The following is a 20,181-nucleotide window of genomic DNA, read 5'->3' as shown; positions in this document are numbered from 1 at the left end:
GCAATGAGGAAAAAAGGGGGACTATTTTTCTTTTTTAGTAAATGCTTTTATTTTCCCTTTAATTCAACATGATTTCATATTAATACAAGAAACCCTGGTTTTCTTGCTTTTAAATTTATCTTATGTGAGTTTTCTCATTCTTCTATTTTTAACCACTCTAATTAATTTAATTGTAATTAACTCTTTTATTTTTAAACTGCAGATATTTGGGTGTTTTTAAAATCCTAATTGATAATTCTTTTTTTAATTTTTATTAAAATATGGCCAACATACATTATATTGATTTTAGGTTCACACCATAGTTATTCAACATTTATAAACCTAAAGAAGTGATCACCATGGTAAGTCCAGCAACCATCTGACACCGTATTGTTCTATCACAATATTACTGACTAGATTCCCTATGCTGTACATTACATCCCCATGACTTGTTTGTTTTATACCTGGAAATTTGACCCTCTGATTTCCCTTCAACATTTAATGGGGGAATTTTTTTAATGACTTTGTATTTTGTAGCTACCGCATCTGGGTATATGAAAATACATTGACGTGAAAGTTATGTCTTAATTTCATAAATGCTAGCAGTATCATGCTGATCAGGGAAAGCTACAAAGAAAAGGTGTTATGGGACACAACTTCCCGGCATTTTGCCACCAAGGATAGCTTGGAACTTAAATTCTTTGAATATTGAAAATAGGACAAGAGTCCATAATTGTGATTTTGCCTATTGGAGCCTCTGGAAAAAGAAAAGCCAAAGGAATGAGAGAGCCAATCCCTAAATGACAATATACTTTTGGAGTTTTAAAAAGTAGGTTTTAGTTGCTAATAGGCTCTTGTAAAATCAGATGTTTCACTCTTAGAGGAGGATGATTTTCTGGCTTGATATGCACATTTATGAGTGGGTCAATCTAGGCTCGGAGACTGACAAAACCAAAGGGCTTGGGAAAGCATTGATTGTCACTGGACTTGGAACAGGGCTGTGTGTCTCTATAGCATCTCAGTTTTGCTACTAATAAAAAATAATAAATAATTAACTAATTAAACAATTAACAAAAGCTAATTCACAGGTCCTAATTGCCTGGACCTGACTCTCAGCTGAAACCTGATACTGTCTGCTATGGGCTGTTTCAGCCTCAGCGTGGGTTGTTCTGTAGAACACAGAGGAGATATAGGCTCAGTTAGACTCTGGGACAGTTCCAGTTTCAGGACACCTTTCTTTGTGGCCCTAAACTGTAAAAACATCATGAATGTAGGCTGGACCATTTGGGTCACATACAAACATCCACATAAAAAGGACATGTTCTCTAATGGAACCATCTTAAAACCAGCTGCTGATCTACTCTGTATACAGAGACTGATTACATTCCTAACTTGTTATCCCTGCTGAACGTTACAAATTGGGAAAAGGTACATCTCAGAGACTGGCCCATTCTGCCGGCTCTGAACAGATCAGATTGTCACCTCCTTCTCTGGATGTTTATTATTGTGTTTGACTATCTGGATTACTTGCAGTTTGCAACAATTGACTGATAGCCTGACTTTATTTCTCTCACCTCTGTCCTTGTACACACAACTTAGTAAGGCAGTTTGACTATTAAATATAGCTGTTCCCAGAAAGGAATTTATTTCTTTTTTTTCTAGGCTGCTCACTGGCTAAATGATCAGAACAAAAGAAGAAATAAACCTATTTTGAAATTAATGAAAATTCAGTATTTGTTCTGATCAATTTTTAACATGATGTATCTTTCTTGTTACGTTGTAAAAAAAAAAAATGCTTTTCTGCAAAAATGCCTTTTTCCTTCTTCCATACAACAATGCTTCCAGTCAAAATATCTGGAAAATAGAACGTGATTTGGGAGAAAAAAGTAAAGTTCTGATTACTGAGTGGGAACACTGATTTTGCAGTACCTGACAAAAAACAAAACATCAGCACCGTGGGAGGCACTGGGGAGGGGGGAGAGCACTAACAATCTGTTTGTCAGACTGTTTCAGGAAGTTTTCCCCTCTTCCTGAAGGAAAACTCCCTTTGCTGCTTTTCCACGCTGCTGAAAGCCCTTTGAATTCAAACTGACTACTGAGCCTAAGTGCACACAGCATAGCCCAGATCCTGCACTTTTCACACACAACAGCTTCAGATGTCATCTGTACTTTCCAGGTAGATTAACTGGTGTCACTCAAAAGAAAAACTGTTTGGAAATGACAGCCTTCAAGCAGTCCTTCCTACTCAAAGGATGCAACTAAATCAATTGGATCAATTGGACCGGACTGGGAACCCTAAGGTGGGGGGCCAAATGGTAGGAGAGCATGTGGGGTCCTTGTTAACATGTACCGCCTCGGTGTGTCTTCTCGGCCTGCCCTAACAGTTGTCAAGTCTTTGTTTCCAAGGTACCACAGGTGCTGTCTGGGATTATACTTCTTATTTATGTGCCCTGATGGTCATGACATTGTTTCTGCCCTGGAAGGCCTTCAGGTCATCTTCATCTTATTGGCCAGAGTTGTGGAGTATGTGCAGGACCTAAATTGGTGCCTTGGGCAAAGTAAAATATATATATATATATATATATATATATATATATATATATATAAATTAATGAGGAAGCCACTTGGCTTTCTAAGATACAGTTAATGGGATTTCTTTTAATTAGCTAAGTCTAGGACTCCTAAAGGGCATTACTGAGAACAATACTATAGGTTGGTCTGACCCTGGAACATGGGCCCTCATTGATGATAACCTTAGAGTTAAAATGCCTTGGCCAAGGCTGAAGGGGGTGTACTGCTCAGAAAAGAGCATAGCAGGACAGACTGCTGTCCTTAGAAACACCTGACTGCAAGGCTGAGTCTTGGCTGGCATTTGGGAACTTGGATTTGGGGAGGGTTGCTACAATTCCTAACTAATAAAAGTGGCACACTGTACCCAAACTGTTAAGACAAATAATGTGGTTTATGCAAAATACCTGTTTTCCTCCTGGGAGTCCGGAATTTTGGTACATGGTAAGCAGAGGGTGCCACATGACCAGCTATAACAAAAACTCTCAACACCAAGTCTCTAAAGAGCTTGACATTTCACATATGTTTTTACAATTTATTGCTGGAAGAATTAAGAGCACTCTGCGTGACTCCACTGGAAGAGGACTCTGGGAAGCTTGTATGTGGTTTCTTGTGAACTTTTCCCCATGTGTCTTTCCCTTTTGATGATTTTGGTTTGTATCCTTTTGCTACAACAAATCATAGCTATGATAATGACTATACACTGAGTCCTGTGAGTTTTCCTAGTGATGGTAGATGTCTTAGAAATGCCTGACACATGGAACTACTATTATTGTACTTTATACTACAACTGAATTTGTTGTTTCTTTCTTAGATTCCATAATTGATATGGAAGTTCTGAATTATTAAACCCAGAACAGGTACACAGCCATGCTGGTTGGATAACCACCTTGTTGGCCAAGTACATGACTGTGTGAAGAACTGTCTGAACTGCCACAACAATTCAATACTATTGCCTTCAGGGAGGGTAAAGATAAATTACTCTAAAAACCAATGGGATACATGCAGGAATGCTATGCAATGTCTAGCTAAAAACCACTGGGCACCAAAATGGGCTACTGAAACTTAAGGAAAAAAACAACCGTATCCCCCCTCCTCAGGCTCTGCCATTATACCAGCTCCTAAATAAATTGCTATCAACACTGATACATGTAGGCAGCAGCCAAGGTCTTAGCAAGATGTGCTACATACCTTTACTAATCTTTCTTGGGAACATTTGAATTCCTGTCATACGTTTTCAACAGATGGGACAAAACCTAACACAATGTAAACTGCTAGAAATATCCAGATATTCTATTATATTGAGGACAGTGGTCAATACTGAAAAAGTACTGCTTGTTTTCTAGGCACATCTGATTAAAAATAACTTTAAATGAAAACATAATCCAGCACCCTGTCTGTCAAATGAATTTGAAGGAGACGGTCATCATTTGGAGAGCATCCAAAAAATTCCTTGCAGCCCCCAACTACAGAGGACTTTCTTCTTTAGGTACACCTGGTGATTCCTCAAAGTATCTGTTATCAATGTAACTAACTTTAAATGGAAGCTCCTACATTGAAAAGAGTTCCAGGCATCACAAAAATGAGTTTGAACTTTATATCTGCCATATTCTTCAAACAAGTGGGATTATAGGTATTTATAAGGAAAGTTTTGCCGATTGGATCCTTTGGCAACAATACTTGAAGTTATTTCTCAGTTCCTGGATCTTTGAACTCAATGATTTCTTCCTACTACTGAATGACACATGCCCTTTGAGCAGTGACTACTAGCCTATTACTGGGCCCTAATGGGACAGATTTTTTCACTTTTCAACCCAACAATCTTGTCCCATAATGGGTCTTCTCTAAACGAAAATCCATAAGGTGATACAACCTCAGGAAAATTCTATTGAAAAGGGGAGAGAGCACATCTAATCAAGAGCCAATACTGGTCCTTAAGACCTTAGCCAAATTCATGGTCGCACATTCACTGGGCAGAGATACACCCCTGCAGTTTTAACCAAACCATTGACTTAGTAAGGTCCTTGTCTGCTAGATTTGCCACCTCCCAAGAAAACATGAATCACTGATGGAACAGCCCCTCTTGAAGGTCATAAAATTTAATGGAGTGCTGCATTCGCCCACCAGAATGATGGTAAGGTGTTAAGATCCCATGGAATTGAACATTTTTCAAAATTGGGTGAATTTCAGGCATTGTTCATGGCCATAGGGTACACTCCCCTTAGACTGAAGTGTAGTTTTACAAACACTCATGAGCCATTGCTAATGGCTTAGTTATATGGTCAGGCCATTGGGCCACCCAGGACAAAAATTAAATACACACACTTTTCTGAGACACCTCTGCCCAAGGAAATAGATCCAACTTAGTAACAAATTCTATCCTTATTTTTCATATGAATATGCCTATAAGAAAACACTAAATCCAAAGGAAAACATCTGGTATGAAAAAGCCAGGCAAGAATGTGTGACCATCATCTCTACTATAGCCTTGGGTCCCTGTTCAAATCCATCCACCATGAAGGCATGGGATATCTAATAAGGACTTCATTTAAAACATACATAAACTACTGTTGCCCATCAAGCCTAGTCTAGTTGCCACCTAGGCCAGACAATTTAAAACAACTTCCACAGTGCTTCTTGGTCCAGCTTTCCCTGGTTATTTATCAGTGATAGCCTGCCATACTCACCAAGGGCCCCTCTGCACTGACTGAACTCCAAAGCACTATGAAATTAGGGAATAAGTGAAAAGATTATTTGACCTCAGTACATGGGAAGACACAACCTATTGCTCATTTAAAAGATGAGCATTGTCTTTGCATCAGATGGTCTGCAGACATCCTCTTCTGATCCTGCAGGTGACTTATGATGGCAAAATAATAACTTTGAGGTCTCTGAACTTATCTCCTCAGAAAAATGATAATCTGGCGCATCTCCAGGGAGGAACAACAGATCTCAGTTTGTCAGGTAGGAACACGCCTGACCCTGGGAAATGGTTGGAAGTGGAATGTCATAAGGGCAATGACAAATAAATTTCTCTTTTTTGATTGCAGATATTGAACAGACATTCCCAAACAGCCTTCTTTGCTGTCCAGGAAGTCGAGCTTGCAATGTGAATTTATTAGGATGCATGCTCTACACCCTCACCTAACCCAACTGGGCACCTTACTGACATCCTTCTCCCGGCAATACTGTGGAAACTGTTATGTTCAGGACGAGGTGCTAGCCAGAGCTAATAGACTTATATTAATGGGACTCCAAGACTAAGAGGTGGACTGAGGAGACACAATCTTTGTTTTTAGATGGCCCTAGTGGCCATCATCCTTCCCACTTTTGGTAGTTTGGAAAAGCTGGCTCACCAGGATGTTCAGTGGAAAAAAATAGTTCTCACTCATAGCAGGTATGTCACTGTACCAAGTACCTACTCCCCCAGTTGCTCTCTTTTTCTAACAAGGCCCTTGCCCCAACCAGGAATCTCTCACTCTTACATGGTTGAGTAGGTGTTCCCTATCTTTACTCAATTCCCATGCAATTTTGTAAAGTGTTATGTGAGGAGGAAGTCTCTCTGAGGAGTACTTCCTCCTTGTGAATCCAGCTATGCTCAGTCCAAGCACATCTCTCTACAGAATAATGAATGATAGCTCGGGGGATATTGTGCCCTCTATTATTCCTTAGTTTGTAAGATTTCCTTTATGAAATATACCTTATGCCTACAATTTGGGTCACTAGTAATATGTTCCTTGTATAACAGTTAACTGAGAAAATTATGAAATTTCCTCTAGAGTTTTTAATAATAGGGTAAATTTCCATTTGTAGAAGTTTATTCTGGTAAAAATTGGAAAGAGAAAATAATAGTTTTTTGTTTCACAGTTATATAATCCTTTTCCATGATAGATAATACCTTTCTTGACCACCCAATCTAAGATATCCTTTCCTGTGACTCTATCAGAAAGGGAGTTTTCTTGTCTTCATTTACTTCATTACTCTCTAAAATTATCTTGTTCATTTATTTTCACTTGTCAATTCCCCTATTTCCCACTGTAATGTAAACACCACAAGAGAACAGACCTAATTTGTATTATTTATCGGTAAAACCCAATGCCCAGAAGATTACCTGGCATATGAAGGTGACAAAAATATTTGTTGAATGAATGATTTTAGTGAATAAATGAATGAGTAAATGTAACAGATAATCATCTAATCTATGGAGAAGAAATGGACACATATTAATATACTTCTTTTGTACTGATGTTTTGCTTTATAACAAACTTAACTAGTATTGGAAGAAAAAGTCTTGAAAATGGGGGTTTAGAAAGAAGTAGGTTGGATGTGTAACTCTTAAAAATAAAACACCATGAAATAGTTTTACATTTTCATATCTAAAAGGTGTGAATTTCAATACTGTAAATCATTAAGAACAGCTAACAACACGTATGATGTGAAACACTAAATTATTAATATCAATTGTGCTTGACTAAAAATTTGCAACTAACTGATTCCCTAAGCCAAAATAAATTGCCAAATGTTGTAAAATTCAAAAATGTGTACTTTATTGTAAGCAATACCACGTGTCTGCTCAGGTGGGATCTCCTTACTTCGTTCCCATCCACTCTCTGAAGGTTTGGGAGACTTTTCCAAAGTATTTCAGAAATTCTATTAGGATCTAAGAAGTAACCCAAAATGAAGTTTGATGAAATAATATTGTGCCATGTGCTTAACACTTTGAATTTTTTATTATATTTAGCAATATTCAACCTAAAGCTCTTAAGGGCAATTATATAAAACCCATCAAGTCAAGCTGAAACAACCTATTTCATATCATATCCTCCATTATTCTCCTCAGTCTAGATTCCAAAACAATAACTACTGGCCTTTCCCTGACACATTGTGTAGATTCTAAACACACTTCTTTTTTACATCAACTCTTTAGTCCACATGTAACACCTTTCCCTCATATTCCCCTGTTAAAATCCAACCCAACTGTCTTTCTTAAATTAAATGCTATGTTATTCTCAATCCAGCCAGAAACAACTTTTCCTCCTTTTTGAAGCAGCTTTTTGGTGACTTTGTATAGAATGCATCTTCTGCATTATGTTATATTTATTTTTGCACGTCTCGTCTACCTTACCCAAATGTTACTGTGTTGAGGGCAAGAACCATATAGTTGTCATCTTTAAACTCCCCATAATATCTAGCACCGTGCATTGCCCAGCATGAATACTCAGGCCATATTTTTTATCTGAACTAAATTGAATTGAAATTAATTGAAATAATTTTCCTCCTGAAATTAGGCAACATTATACAAATAACATTTCTAGAAAAGGAGCCATTTAAGAGGAATTATTTGATACCCATTCTACAATCCTTTTTCCGCATTTGATATCCTATATTCCTTATCATTCTTAGTCTGCTGTTTCCCATCCAACCCTTCTTCCTTTCTTCCACTTCCCATTATCACTCTTAACTGTAACTTATCAGCCAAGTAGAATAGGGACTGTCAGGAGCACTAACTCACAGTAACACTATCACAACCACTCTTCAAGATTTTTCCAGAAGCTCATGGAAAGTAATTGAGACTGCCTTACTATGTCTTCATAGAGACTAAAGATTCTTTTTAAAACACTTTTGTTTAAGCCAATGTTTCTACTTTCTGAGGTTCACCAAATATATAAAGGGTCTATCAAATTCATTAGCAGCAACTAAATGTTCCATATTAAAACAACTTATATGGGGCTGGCTCAGGCAGTGGCTCAGGCAGTTAGAGCTCCATGCTCCTAACTCCGAAGACTGCCAGTTCGATTCCCACATGGGCCAGTGGGCTCTCAACCACAAGGTTGCCAGTTCAATTCCTCGAGTCCTGCAAGGGATGGTGGGCTCCGCCCCCTGCAACGAAGATTGAACACAGCACCTTGAGCTGAGCTGCCGCTGAGCTCCCAGATGGCTCAGTTGGTTGGAGCTTGCCCTCTCAACCACAAGGTTGCCGATTCAACTCCCGCAAGGGATGGTGGGCTGTGCCCCCTGCAACTAGCAACGGCAACGGCAACTGGACCTGGAGCTGAGCTGCGCCCTCCACAACTAAGACTGAAAGAACAACAACTTGACTTGGAAAAAAGTCCTGGAAGTACACATTGTTCTCCAATAAAGTCCTGTTCTCCTTCCCTAATAAAAACACCTTGGGGGGAAAAAATTATTAAAAAAAAAAAAAAAAAAAAAACTTATATGAAGAGTTATCATTTCATGTTCTTCATGGTGATAAATTATTAGCTTTTTAGCACTTTCAAACCTGTATTTCCCCATATTTCATGGAAAACCTATAGTAATATGCCATGCTGTACCATAATTTCACATAAATATAAGGCTATCATGCTTTATTTGTTTCTATTTCTACACATTTCGTAAGCTGGTTAAGTTCCATTAACAAAGATAAATATTAATAGTTTTTCTTATACCTTCTCAAATATTCATAATACTAACAATTCATATTTATAATGTAAAGGAATGAAGGATGAGAAATCTACCCATGATAAGTTTACAAAGCAACAAGTAAATAAGCCAATATTTAATTTTCTCAAGATATTAAAAACATATGCTTTTAACAATATAATCACAACAGACATTAAAAATGGATGTTTTCAAAACTTCTGGTTATTAATCATTACATTTATTACCTAATTCTTGCTAATTCATCTGGGTCTGCAATCCAAATATATTAAAAATAGTAATGGAGCCAAGAAATGCATACTGCTAGGTAATTCTTTCCTCTTTTCTGTGCAGCAATCAAGCCAAAATTTTACATGTCAAGCTGTGTATAATTAAGGAATAAGTGCCTCATGTACATTGAATTTGAATTTTCAATAATTAAAGTCAATGACTAAAAGGAAACACACAGTTTATTCTCATTGGAGAATAAACAACCTCTTACAGACAGAATTTAATTTACTGTTCCACTAATATATCTGGCTCAGGCTTTCAATTTCTTGACTGGTTTGAGAATAGCTCTATGAATCAATCATAATATGTTAATCAAACAGTCTCACTAGTGAAAACTATGGGATTTAATTGGATGAATCAATTCAATTACTTATATGCATGCATATGTATTTATGTGCGATTCAGCAAAAATGAAAGGCAGAAAAACTTTTAAATGACTTGTTTTATGTACTGAGGTCATGCTTCTGAAGGATGGTAATTACCTTCAAAATAAGGGTTGGTTTCTCATTATCTACGAATTCAATTGCTGTTGTGGGGCGGGGGAAATATGGGTTTGTACGCTAGATTGGTCCTTAACTTAAATTTTTCTTTTAAAATTTTTTATTTTGACAGCATCCAAAACCATCAATCTTTAACAGTATCTAAAGTTTCATTCTATTTAAAATTAGTTTCAAAGATAAGAGTTAATATTGTAAGCAAAGATGTGAATCAAGAACTTTTGTGATACTGATTTTAGAATGGCTATTTTTACCATTTAGTTATGTAAACTGATAAAGATTAGAAAAAGAATAATCAATTTAAACATTTTACCTGTTTTCAATGGGGCTTCCATTGTGGACAACTGAGATCTGTGATAAAGATAATACTAAATTTAAATATACCAAATATGCACATAATGTGTTTACATTAAATCATTTCAAAAATATTATTCAAAGCACTTTCTTAAATGTCAATTTTGTAAGATCAAGGACTCAAAAAAATTAAGAAATTACTATATTTGGCATTATGAGACATTGTAGAAAACGAATTGCTACCAATACTATATTTCTAAATGAGAGTAAAGAGGGTTTTATATGTAGTAAATAAAAATTATTTTAAACTTATCTATTACGTAATATTTAATCTTTTTATATTATTTTTGAAGCATTTATACTTCAAATGCCAATAGTATACTAGTATGGTAGTACTAACATATTGTATACTAATACAGTAGTACTTCTTTTTAATTTACAAATTTTTAAAGTGTATTGAGAATGCATTCTCAAAATGCATTTATTTGATGTGTGATCAAAAGTGTCAGGAAACCAGAGAGAGTATAATTTTATTCAATAACTTACCCTTGGAAAGATAGCTATTTCCTATAGCATAAATGTTGATTCTAGATTTTTATCTCAGGTCTGACTTTTACTTAACTCAGTTTCTTTTATACAGCGATTAGCTGGCTTTATCCTTACCCACCTGTGGCAAAGATTTCTAGATGTTCACAAGATTAATTTTCTTTTCTTCTTAGTCACATCACTAGTCCACCTTTCTAAGCACTTCCTGCACTTAAATGTGGCAAATGAAATAAGAGATAATGACAAGCACCACTTCCAGCCTGGTCCATGAAAATGACTGATGTTTGGTCTTCCATGTTCTTTTCTGGTAGAAAGATGTCTATGCCCAGCATGGTCCAGGAAGCCAACTGTAAGATGGCAAAGCTTCCACATGCCAGGATACATAAATGACCCTGTAGAGCATAATCCCTAACACAAATAATGACCCTAGACTACCTGGGACCATACATATGAGAAATAAGTTTCTGCTGTGTGTGAGCCATTATACACTTTGGACCTATATGTCACAAGAGTTAGCCAACATAGTAACAAATATAACACCACATTATTCATATGACTTATGTAAATCACTAGGACAGAACTAAATGATGATACAACCTAACATTCACACAGTGCTTCACAATATACAGAAGCAGTTCATTAACATTGTCTCATTTTACCCTAACGGTATTTTTATAAAATATTATCATCCTCAATTAATGGTTTTATAGAAAATGATGTTTAGTTCCTCACACATAGAAATAGGTCTTACCCTTCCCTCTATTTTAAAATAGTATTTACTCCAGTAAACAACTTTAAAAACAGATACAAAAACATGCTGCCTATAAGAGACCCACTTCAGATCAAAAGACACAGACAGACTGAAAGTAAAGGGATAGAAAAAGATATATCATGCAAAATGGGAACAAAGAAAATCTGGAGTAGCAATATTTATGTCATACAAAATAGACTTTAAAACAAAGACTATTGAAAAAAGACAAAGAAAGGGCCAGCCCGGTGGCTCAGGAAGTTGGAGCTCCGTGCTCCTAATTCCAAAGGCTGCCGGTTCGATTCCCACATGGGCCAGTGGGCTCTCAACCACAAGGTTGCCGGTTCAACTCCTCGAGTTTCACAACGGATGGTGGGCAGTGCCCCCTGCAACTAAGATTGAACACGGCACCTTGAGCTGAGCTGCTGCTGACCTCCTGGATGGCTCAGTTGGTTGGAGCGCGTCCTCTCAACCACAAGGTTGTGGGTTCAACTCCTGCCAGGGATGGTGGGCTGCGTCCCCTGCAACTAGCAACGGCAACTGGACCTGGAGCTGAGTGGCACCCTCCACAACTAAGACTGAAAGTACAACAACTTGAAGCTGAACGGCACCCTCCACAACTAAGATTGAAAGGACAACAACTTAACTTGGAAAAAAATGTCCTGAAAGTACACACTGTTCCCCAATAAAGTCCTGTTCCCCTTCCTCAATTAAAAAAATAAAAAGACAAAGAAAGACACTAAATAATCATAAAGGGGTCAATCCAACAGGAGGATATAACCAGTGCAAACATTTAGGCACCCAACATAGAAGGACCTAAATATATAAAGCAAATGTTGACAGACATAAAAGGAGAGATCTACAATAATACTGTCATAGTACGGGATTTTAACACCCCATTGACATCAATAAATTTTCCAGACAGTAAATCAACAAGGAAACAGTGGCCTTATATAACATTAGGTGAGATTAATTTAACTAATATTTTTAGAATATTTTATGCCAAAGCAGCAGAATGTACATTCTTTTCAAGTACACATGGAACATTTTCCAGGAAAGAATACATGTTGGGCCACTAAACAAGTCTCAACAAATTTAAGATTGAAATATCAAGCATATACTCCAAACACAATGGTATAAAACTAGAAATCAAGTACAAGAAAAAAAGTGAAAAACATACAAATACATGAAAGCTAAATAACATAGTACTAAATAATGAATGGGTCAACAGCAAGATAAAGGAAGAAATAAAAAGCTACCTTGAGAAAAATGAAAATGAAAACACAACAACCCTAAATCTATTGGACACAGTGAAAGCAGTCCTAAGAGGTAAATTCATAGCATTACAGGCCTATCTCAAGCAAGAAGAAAAATCTCAAAGAAGCTAACCTTATACTTAAGGAATTAAAAAAGAACAACAATCAAACCCCAAAGTGAGTAGAAGAAAATAATAAAGATCAGAGCAGAAATAAATGAAACAGTCTTTAAAAAAAATACAAAAGGTCAATGAAACCATGAGTTAGTTCTTTGAAAAGATAAACAGAATTGATAAACTTTAACCAGACTAATCAGGAAAAAAGAGACAGGACCCAAATAAATAAAATCAGAAATGAAAGAGAAGTGACAACAGACAGCATAGAAATACAAAGGAATATAAGAAAATACTATGAACAATTATATGCCAACATATTGGACAACCAGCAAGAGATGGATAAATGCCTAGAAACATGCAATCTTCCAAGGTTTAATCAAGAAGAAAGAGAAAATATGAATAGAACAACAACTACTAACAAAAGTGAATCATTAATAAAAAATTCCTTACAAACCAAAGTACTGGACCTGATGGCTTCATAGGTGAATTTTACCAAACATTCAAAGAATATATAATACCTATCCTTTTCAAACTATTCCAAAAATTTCAACAGGGAAGGCTCCCAAGCTCATTTTACAAGGCCAGAATCACCCTGATTCCAAAACCAGACAAAGACATGACAAAAAAAGAGAAAAGTATAGGCAATACCGCTGATGAACATAAATGCAAAAATCCTCAACAAAATCTTAGCAAACCGAATTCAGAAATACAATAAAAAGATCATACTCTATGACCAAGGGGGATTTATTCCTAGGATACAAGGTTGGTTCAATATCCACAAAACAATTAAGGTGATACACCATGTAAACAAAATAAAACATAAAAATCATATGATCCTATCAATAGATGTAGAAAAAGCACTTAACAAAATCCAACTTGGACTTACGATAAAAACTCTCAGCAAAGTGGGAATTAATCAACATAGTACTGGAAGTCCTAGTCACAGTATTCAGGCAAGAAAAATTTAAAAAAAGGCATCCAAATTAAAAAGGAACGAGTAAACCTGTCATTATTTGTAGATAACATGACACTATATAGAGAGAACTCTAAAGACTCCACCAAAAAGCTATTAGAACTAATAAATGAATTCAATAAAGTAGTAGGATACCAGTTAATACGCAGAAATCAGTTGCATTTTTATACACAAAAAATAAATTATCAGAAAGAGAAATTTAGAAAACATTTCCATTTATAATGCATCAAAAAATACCTAGAAATAAATTTTACCTAGGAAGTGAAAAGCCTGTACTTGGAAAACTACAGACAGCAAAAAAAGAAATTGAAGAAGATACAAATATAATAAATGGAAGCATATGGATATGGATAGAAAGAATCATTAAATTGTCCATACTTCAAAACAATCCCTATCAAATGCAATCCCTATCAAAATACCAATGGCATTTTTCACAGAACTAGAACCAATAATCCTAAAATTTATATGGAACTACAAAAGATCCCGAAAAGCCAAAGCAATATTGAGAAAGAAGAAAAAAGTTGGAGATACCACACTACTTGATATCAAACTATTCTACAAGGCTATAATAATCAATACAGCATGGCATTAGCATAAATGCAAACAATAGAATAGAATATAGAACTCAGAAATAAACCCACACCTATATGGTCAATTAATCTATGAAAAAGGAGGCAAGACTATACAGTGGGCTAAAGACAGTCCCTACATTAGTGGTTTGGGGAAATGGACAGAATCTGGATCATTTTCTTACACCATATATGAGAATAAACTGAAAATGGATTAAAGACTTAAATGTAAATCCCCAAACCATAAAATTCTTAGTAGAAAATATAGGCAGTATTCTTTTACATAACTCATAGTAATATTTTTTTTTTTACTATATCTCTTTGGGCAAGGGAAACAAAGAAAAAATGAACAAATTGGACTACGTAAAATTAAACAGTTTTTGCACAGCAAAGGAAACCATCGAACAAAACAGCTTATTGAATGGGATAATGTATTCACCAATGATACACCTGATAAGGGGTTAATATCCAAAATATACAAGAAACTCAGACAACATAACACCAAAAAAGCAAACAGTTCGATTAAAAACTGGAAGAGAACCTGAGCAGACATTTCCCCAAAGAGGACATAGAGATGGCCAACAGACATATAAAAAGATGCTCAACATCACTAATCATGAGGCAAATGCAAATCACAGCTACAATGATATACCACCTCACGCCTGTCAGATTGGCTATCACCAATAAATCAACAAACAACTAGTGCTGGCAAAGGGTGGAGAAAAGGGAACCCTTGTGCATTGTTGGTAGGATTGTAAGTTGGTGCAGCCCCTATTGAAAACAGTATGGAGGTTCCTCAAAAAAGTTAAAAATAGAACTACTATATGACCCAGAAATTTAACTTCTAGGCATTTATCTGAAGAAACCCAAAACAAAACTCGAAAAAGACATTTCCACCCCTATGTTCACTGCAGCACTATTTACAATAGCCAAAAATATGGAAAGAATCTAAGTGTTCATTGATAGATGAATGGATAATGATGTGGCATATATACATGTACAATGGAATATTACTTAGTCATAAAAGGATGAAATCTTGCCATTTGGAACAACATGGATGGACCTAGAGGGTATTATGCTAAGTGTAATAACTCTGACAGAAAAAGACAAATACCACATACTTTCACTTATATGTGGAATCTTAAAAACAAAATAAATGAACAAACGAAAAAAAAATAAACTCATAGATACAGAGAACATTTTGACGGTTGCCAGATGGGAGTGGGGTTGGGAGGATGGGTGAAAGGAGGAAGAGATTAAGAAGCACAAATTCCCAGGGCAGCCGGTTGGCTCAGTAGTTAGAGTGCAGTGCTCATAACACCAAGGTCACCAGATCGATTCCCACATGGGCCCGTGAGCTGCACCCTCCACAACTAAATTGAAGAAAAACAAGGACTTGACTTAGAGCTGAGTTGTGCCCCCACAACCAGATTGAAAAAACGACTTGACATGGAGTTGATGGGTCCTGGAAAAACACACTGTTCCCCCAATATTCCCAATTAAAAAAAAATTAAAAGTAGTAAAATAAAAGGAAGGAGCACTATATACAAAGAAATGAAAAATCATACAAACCAAAACAGGTACAAAAACAAAATATAACTACTTTTTTTCTTGTTTATATTTTTCCACCTTTATATTGACATATTAACATTGTATAAGTTTCAGGTATACAATGTGATGATTGGATATACATATATAGTGAAATTTTTACCACAATAAGGTTAGTTAACTTGTAATTGTCTCACATAATTACTATTTTGTTTTTGTATGATGAGAAAATTAAAGCTGTATTCTCATAGTAACTTTTGAATATACACTACAATATTGTTAATTGTAGTGGTCATGCCATACCTTAGGTCTCCAGAACTTAATCATCTTGTAACTGAAATTTGTACCCTTTGAGAAGCATCTCCCCATTTTTTTCCAACCCTCAGCCCCTATCAACCACCATTCTACTCTCTGTTTCTATGAGTAGAACATTTTTAAATTCCATATACAAGTGAGATCATACAACATTTGTCTTTCTCCGCTGATTTATTTTAATTATAAATGAGGGATGGCCCTCAAGGTTCATCCATGTTGTAGCACGGCAGGATTTCCTACATTTTAATGGTTGAATAAAATTCCATTGTGTGTGTGTGTGCATCACATCACATTTTCACCCATTCATCCACTGATAGACACTTAAGTTGTTTTCATGTCTTGGCTATTATGCATCATGCTGCAATGAATATAAAAGTACAGACATCACTTTGAGATCTAGTTTTCATTTCATTTGCTTATTCCCAGATTTGTGAATATTGGAATATACAGTAGTTCAGTTTCTAATTTTTTCTGAAACCTCATTACTGTTTTCCATGGTGGCTGCACCAATTTACATTCTCACTGAAATTTCACTTGGGTTCCTTTTCCACCACATCTTCAGCAGCATTTGTTCTCTTTTGTCCTTTTGATAACAGCCATTCTAACAGGTCTGAAGTAACAACCTCATTGTGAGTGTTTTTTTAATTGAATTACAATTGCCATACAAAGTAATATTAGTTTCAGGTATATAACGTAATGATTTGACATTTGTATATACCGATGTAATAATCACCACAATAAGTCTAATCGCCATCCACCACCATACAAAGTTACAATTTTTTTCTTGCAGCAACATAAATGGACTTTGATGGTATTATGTTATATGAAATAAGTCACACAGAGAAAGACAAATACTGTATGATCTCAGGTACATGTGGAATCTAAAAAAAATTAAACTCATAGATACAGAAAACAGATCGGTGGTTGCCACTGATGGGGGTTAAGGATGGGCAAAATGGGTGAAGGAAGTAAAAATGTACAAAATTCCAGTTATAAAGTCAATAAGTCCAGGGGAAGTAATGTACAACATGGTTATTATAGTTAATAATACTGTATTGTGCATTTGAAAGCTTCTAGGAAAGTAAAATCTTCAAAGTTCTCATTATAAGAAAAACAATTCTATAACTAGGTATCGTGACAGATGTTAACCAGGCATATTGTGTTGAAAATTTTGCAAAATATACAAATGTCATACCATTATGTTGTACACCCGAAACTAATATAATGTATGTCAAATCTATCTCAATATGTATACAGCAAAAATAAATAAATAAATAAATAAATAAATAAATAAATAAATAAATAAGAAAACATTATTTTATATCTGACAAGTCTGTATTGGCACAACTATCCTGAAAATAAAATTCAAAATTTGGATGCCTAAAAAAAATCAGCAACAAAATCAATGCATATTTAATGTGTAGATTTGTATTCAAAATAAAACGAATATACCCAGAAGATAAAAGGCAATAATCCAAGCAAAAAAGGGGCATAGAGATTTTTTAAATAATATCTAAAATAAATAATAATATAAAAGATTAAGCTGTTACAGCACATATTACTATCTTTATTTTGGTTATTTCCTTACCTGCGGATGTTCTTGGATATTACCCTTTGTATCTTGTCCACTTGAATCTACAACTTGTGCTTTTTTTGTTTCTTTTTCCAATGGTATATATTTTAAATCTTCACCTTTAGTTTCTATTTTACTAACAGTCCTTTCCATTGTGGTGTGGGTCATCTCCTCACTTTTAAGTAACTCTCCTTGATTTAGGAAATGCTTTAATTGAAGCTTAGCTGTTTCAGCTTCCTGTGTTTTAGAAAGTAACCATTATCAAGCATTATTTCTGTGACATTTCCCTGCTAATATTACAACATTCAGGAATCTGCAAATATTCATTCCTATATTACTTCTCAACTTCATTTTTACTGAGTTAGAAGAACCTAAGTTAAACCACTGATATAATCCATAGTTTAATAGATCCTCAAAATTAAAAAATATGATGGAATCTGTTCCACTGAAAGGACTATTTTTATACCCAAGAGGTTCTCCTGCTGTTATTTTTTTAAAGGATGTAATTTGTATACAACCACAGTAAAAGGTATACATTATACAAAGTGCTGGATTGTAACCAGAATGGCATCTATCATAACAAATAATAAAAGAAAATGTGTAAATAATTTACTCCTTCTAGAATAAAATTTTTCTTTAAAATATTATTTTCTATGAAAGAATATATAGATCAACAAAATAAAATTCACAAATAACCTCACTATAAACAAAAAACTCACTGTTAACATTTTGATGTATATCTTTTTTAAATATTTCTAAATATAACTACTGTACATATATATTTTTAATTTTTACCTATTGAATCATACTATACATACACAATATGACTTTTCATTATGTAATGTCATAGATATGTGTCCATGACAATAAATAAACATCTAAATGAGAATAGCTAACAGAAGTACATTTAATAACATACCTTAATTTATTTAGCAAATTTCTTATCAATGGCCATATTGGTAATTGAACTTTTTTTTTTTTTGGTTTTATTATAAATTAAAGTTTATTGGGGTGACAATGGTTAGTAAAGTTACAAGGTTTCAAGTGTACAATTCTGTAATGCATTATCTATATGTCACATTGTGTATTCACCACCCAGTCAGTATAAAAAATTTTATATTATACATAGTTGAACAAAATCTCTGTACACTTTTTTCTTCTTTACACTAATTTTTCACAACTGAAACTGTTCAATGAAAAGTATATGTCTTTCCAACACTTTGTTAGAGACAAAGACAAACATTTCATAATGCTAAAGGTGACAATACATCAAGAAGATACAACACTTATTAATGTAAATGTTCCCAATCAGGGAGAACCAAAATATATAAAGCAGCTACTAACAGAACAAGAGGGAGAAACTAACAAAAACACAATTATAGTAGGGGGCCTAAATATCCCATTGACAGCCATAGATAGATCATCCCAACAGAAAATCAATAAGGAAACCTCAGCCTTAAATGACACAATGAACACAATCTACATTACAGAAGCTTTCTCATCACAGAACACTGGATTCTACATTTTTATCTAGTGTACATAGAACATTCTCAAGGATAGACCATATGTTGGGACACAAAACTAGCCTCAACAAATTTAAGAACTGAAATCAAACAAAGCATGGTCTCCAAACACAATGCTTTAAAATTGAAGATCTACTGAAAAAGAAAGTGAGAAAAACCACAAATATGTAAAGAATACACAACATGCTATTAAAAAATGACTGAGTCAAAAAAGATATAAAAGGAAAGATCAAAAGATACATAGAAAAAGATTAGAATGAAAATACAACATATCAAAACTTTTGGGATGCTGCAAAGCTGTAATAAGAGCAAACTTTATACCATTACAGACCTATTTCAAGAAACAAGAAAAATTCCAAATAAACAACCTAATATTACATCTTAAAGAACTAGATAAAGAAGAACAAGTGAAGCCCAAAGTCAGCAAAAGAAAGAAAATACTAAAAACTAGAGCAGAATTATATAAAATAGAGAAGCAAAGAGACGTTAGAAAAAATTAACGCAACAAAGAGTTGGTTCTTCGAAAAAATTAATAAATTTGACAAGCCCCTGGCAATAGCCACTAAGAAAAAAGGGAAAAGACACAAATAAAATCAGAAGTGAAAGACATATTATGACAGAGACCACAGAAATACAAAAGATCATACAACAATACTATGAAAGACTATATTCCACCAAATTCAATAACCTAGAAGAAATGGACAAGTACTTCAAAATATACAACCTTCATAGACTGAATTATGAAGAACTGGAAAATCTAAACAGATCAATAGCAAGGAAATTGAAACAATCATGCAAAACCTCTGGAAAAGCAAATGTCCAAGACCAGATGGCTTCACTACTGAATTTTACCAAACATTCGAAGATGATTTCATACATGTCCTCCTCTAACACTTCCAAAAAACTGAAAAAGAGACAATACTTCCTAACTCATTTGATGAGGCTAACATTACTCTAAAACCAAAACT

General features: G+C 34.9%; 1 protein-coding gene across 1 annotated transcript in view; it reads right to left on the bottom strand.

Annotated features, from left to right (window-relative positions):
* Positions 1–20,181, bottom strand: part of CCDC7 (coiled-coil domain containing 7) — a 152,353-nt gene that overhangs the window by 58,303 nt on the left and 73,869 nt on the right. The window contains exons 14-15 of the mRNA XM_088794113.1: positions 17,706–17,927; positions 10,066–10,103 (exon numbers count right to left, since the gene is read on the bottom strand). Coding sequence (XP_088650239.1) covers positions 10,066–10,103; positions 17,706–17,927 — 260 coding nt within the window. The remainder of the gene's footprint in view (positions 1–10,065; positions 10,104–17,705; positions 17,928–20,181) is intronic.

The sequence above is a fragment of the Rhinolophus sinicus genome, chromosome 1 (genome assembly GCF_057876585.1).
Source record: "Rhinolophus sinicus isolate RSI-liver-muscle chromosome 1, RSI-T2T, whole genome shotgun sequence".
Lineage (NCBI taxonomy): Eukaryota > Metazoa > Chordata > Mammalia > Chiroptera > Rhinolophidae > Rhinolophus > Rhinolophus sinicus.
This window is presented reverse-complemented; position numbering and strand designations above follow the sequence as displayed.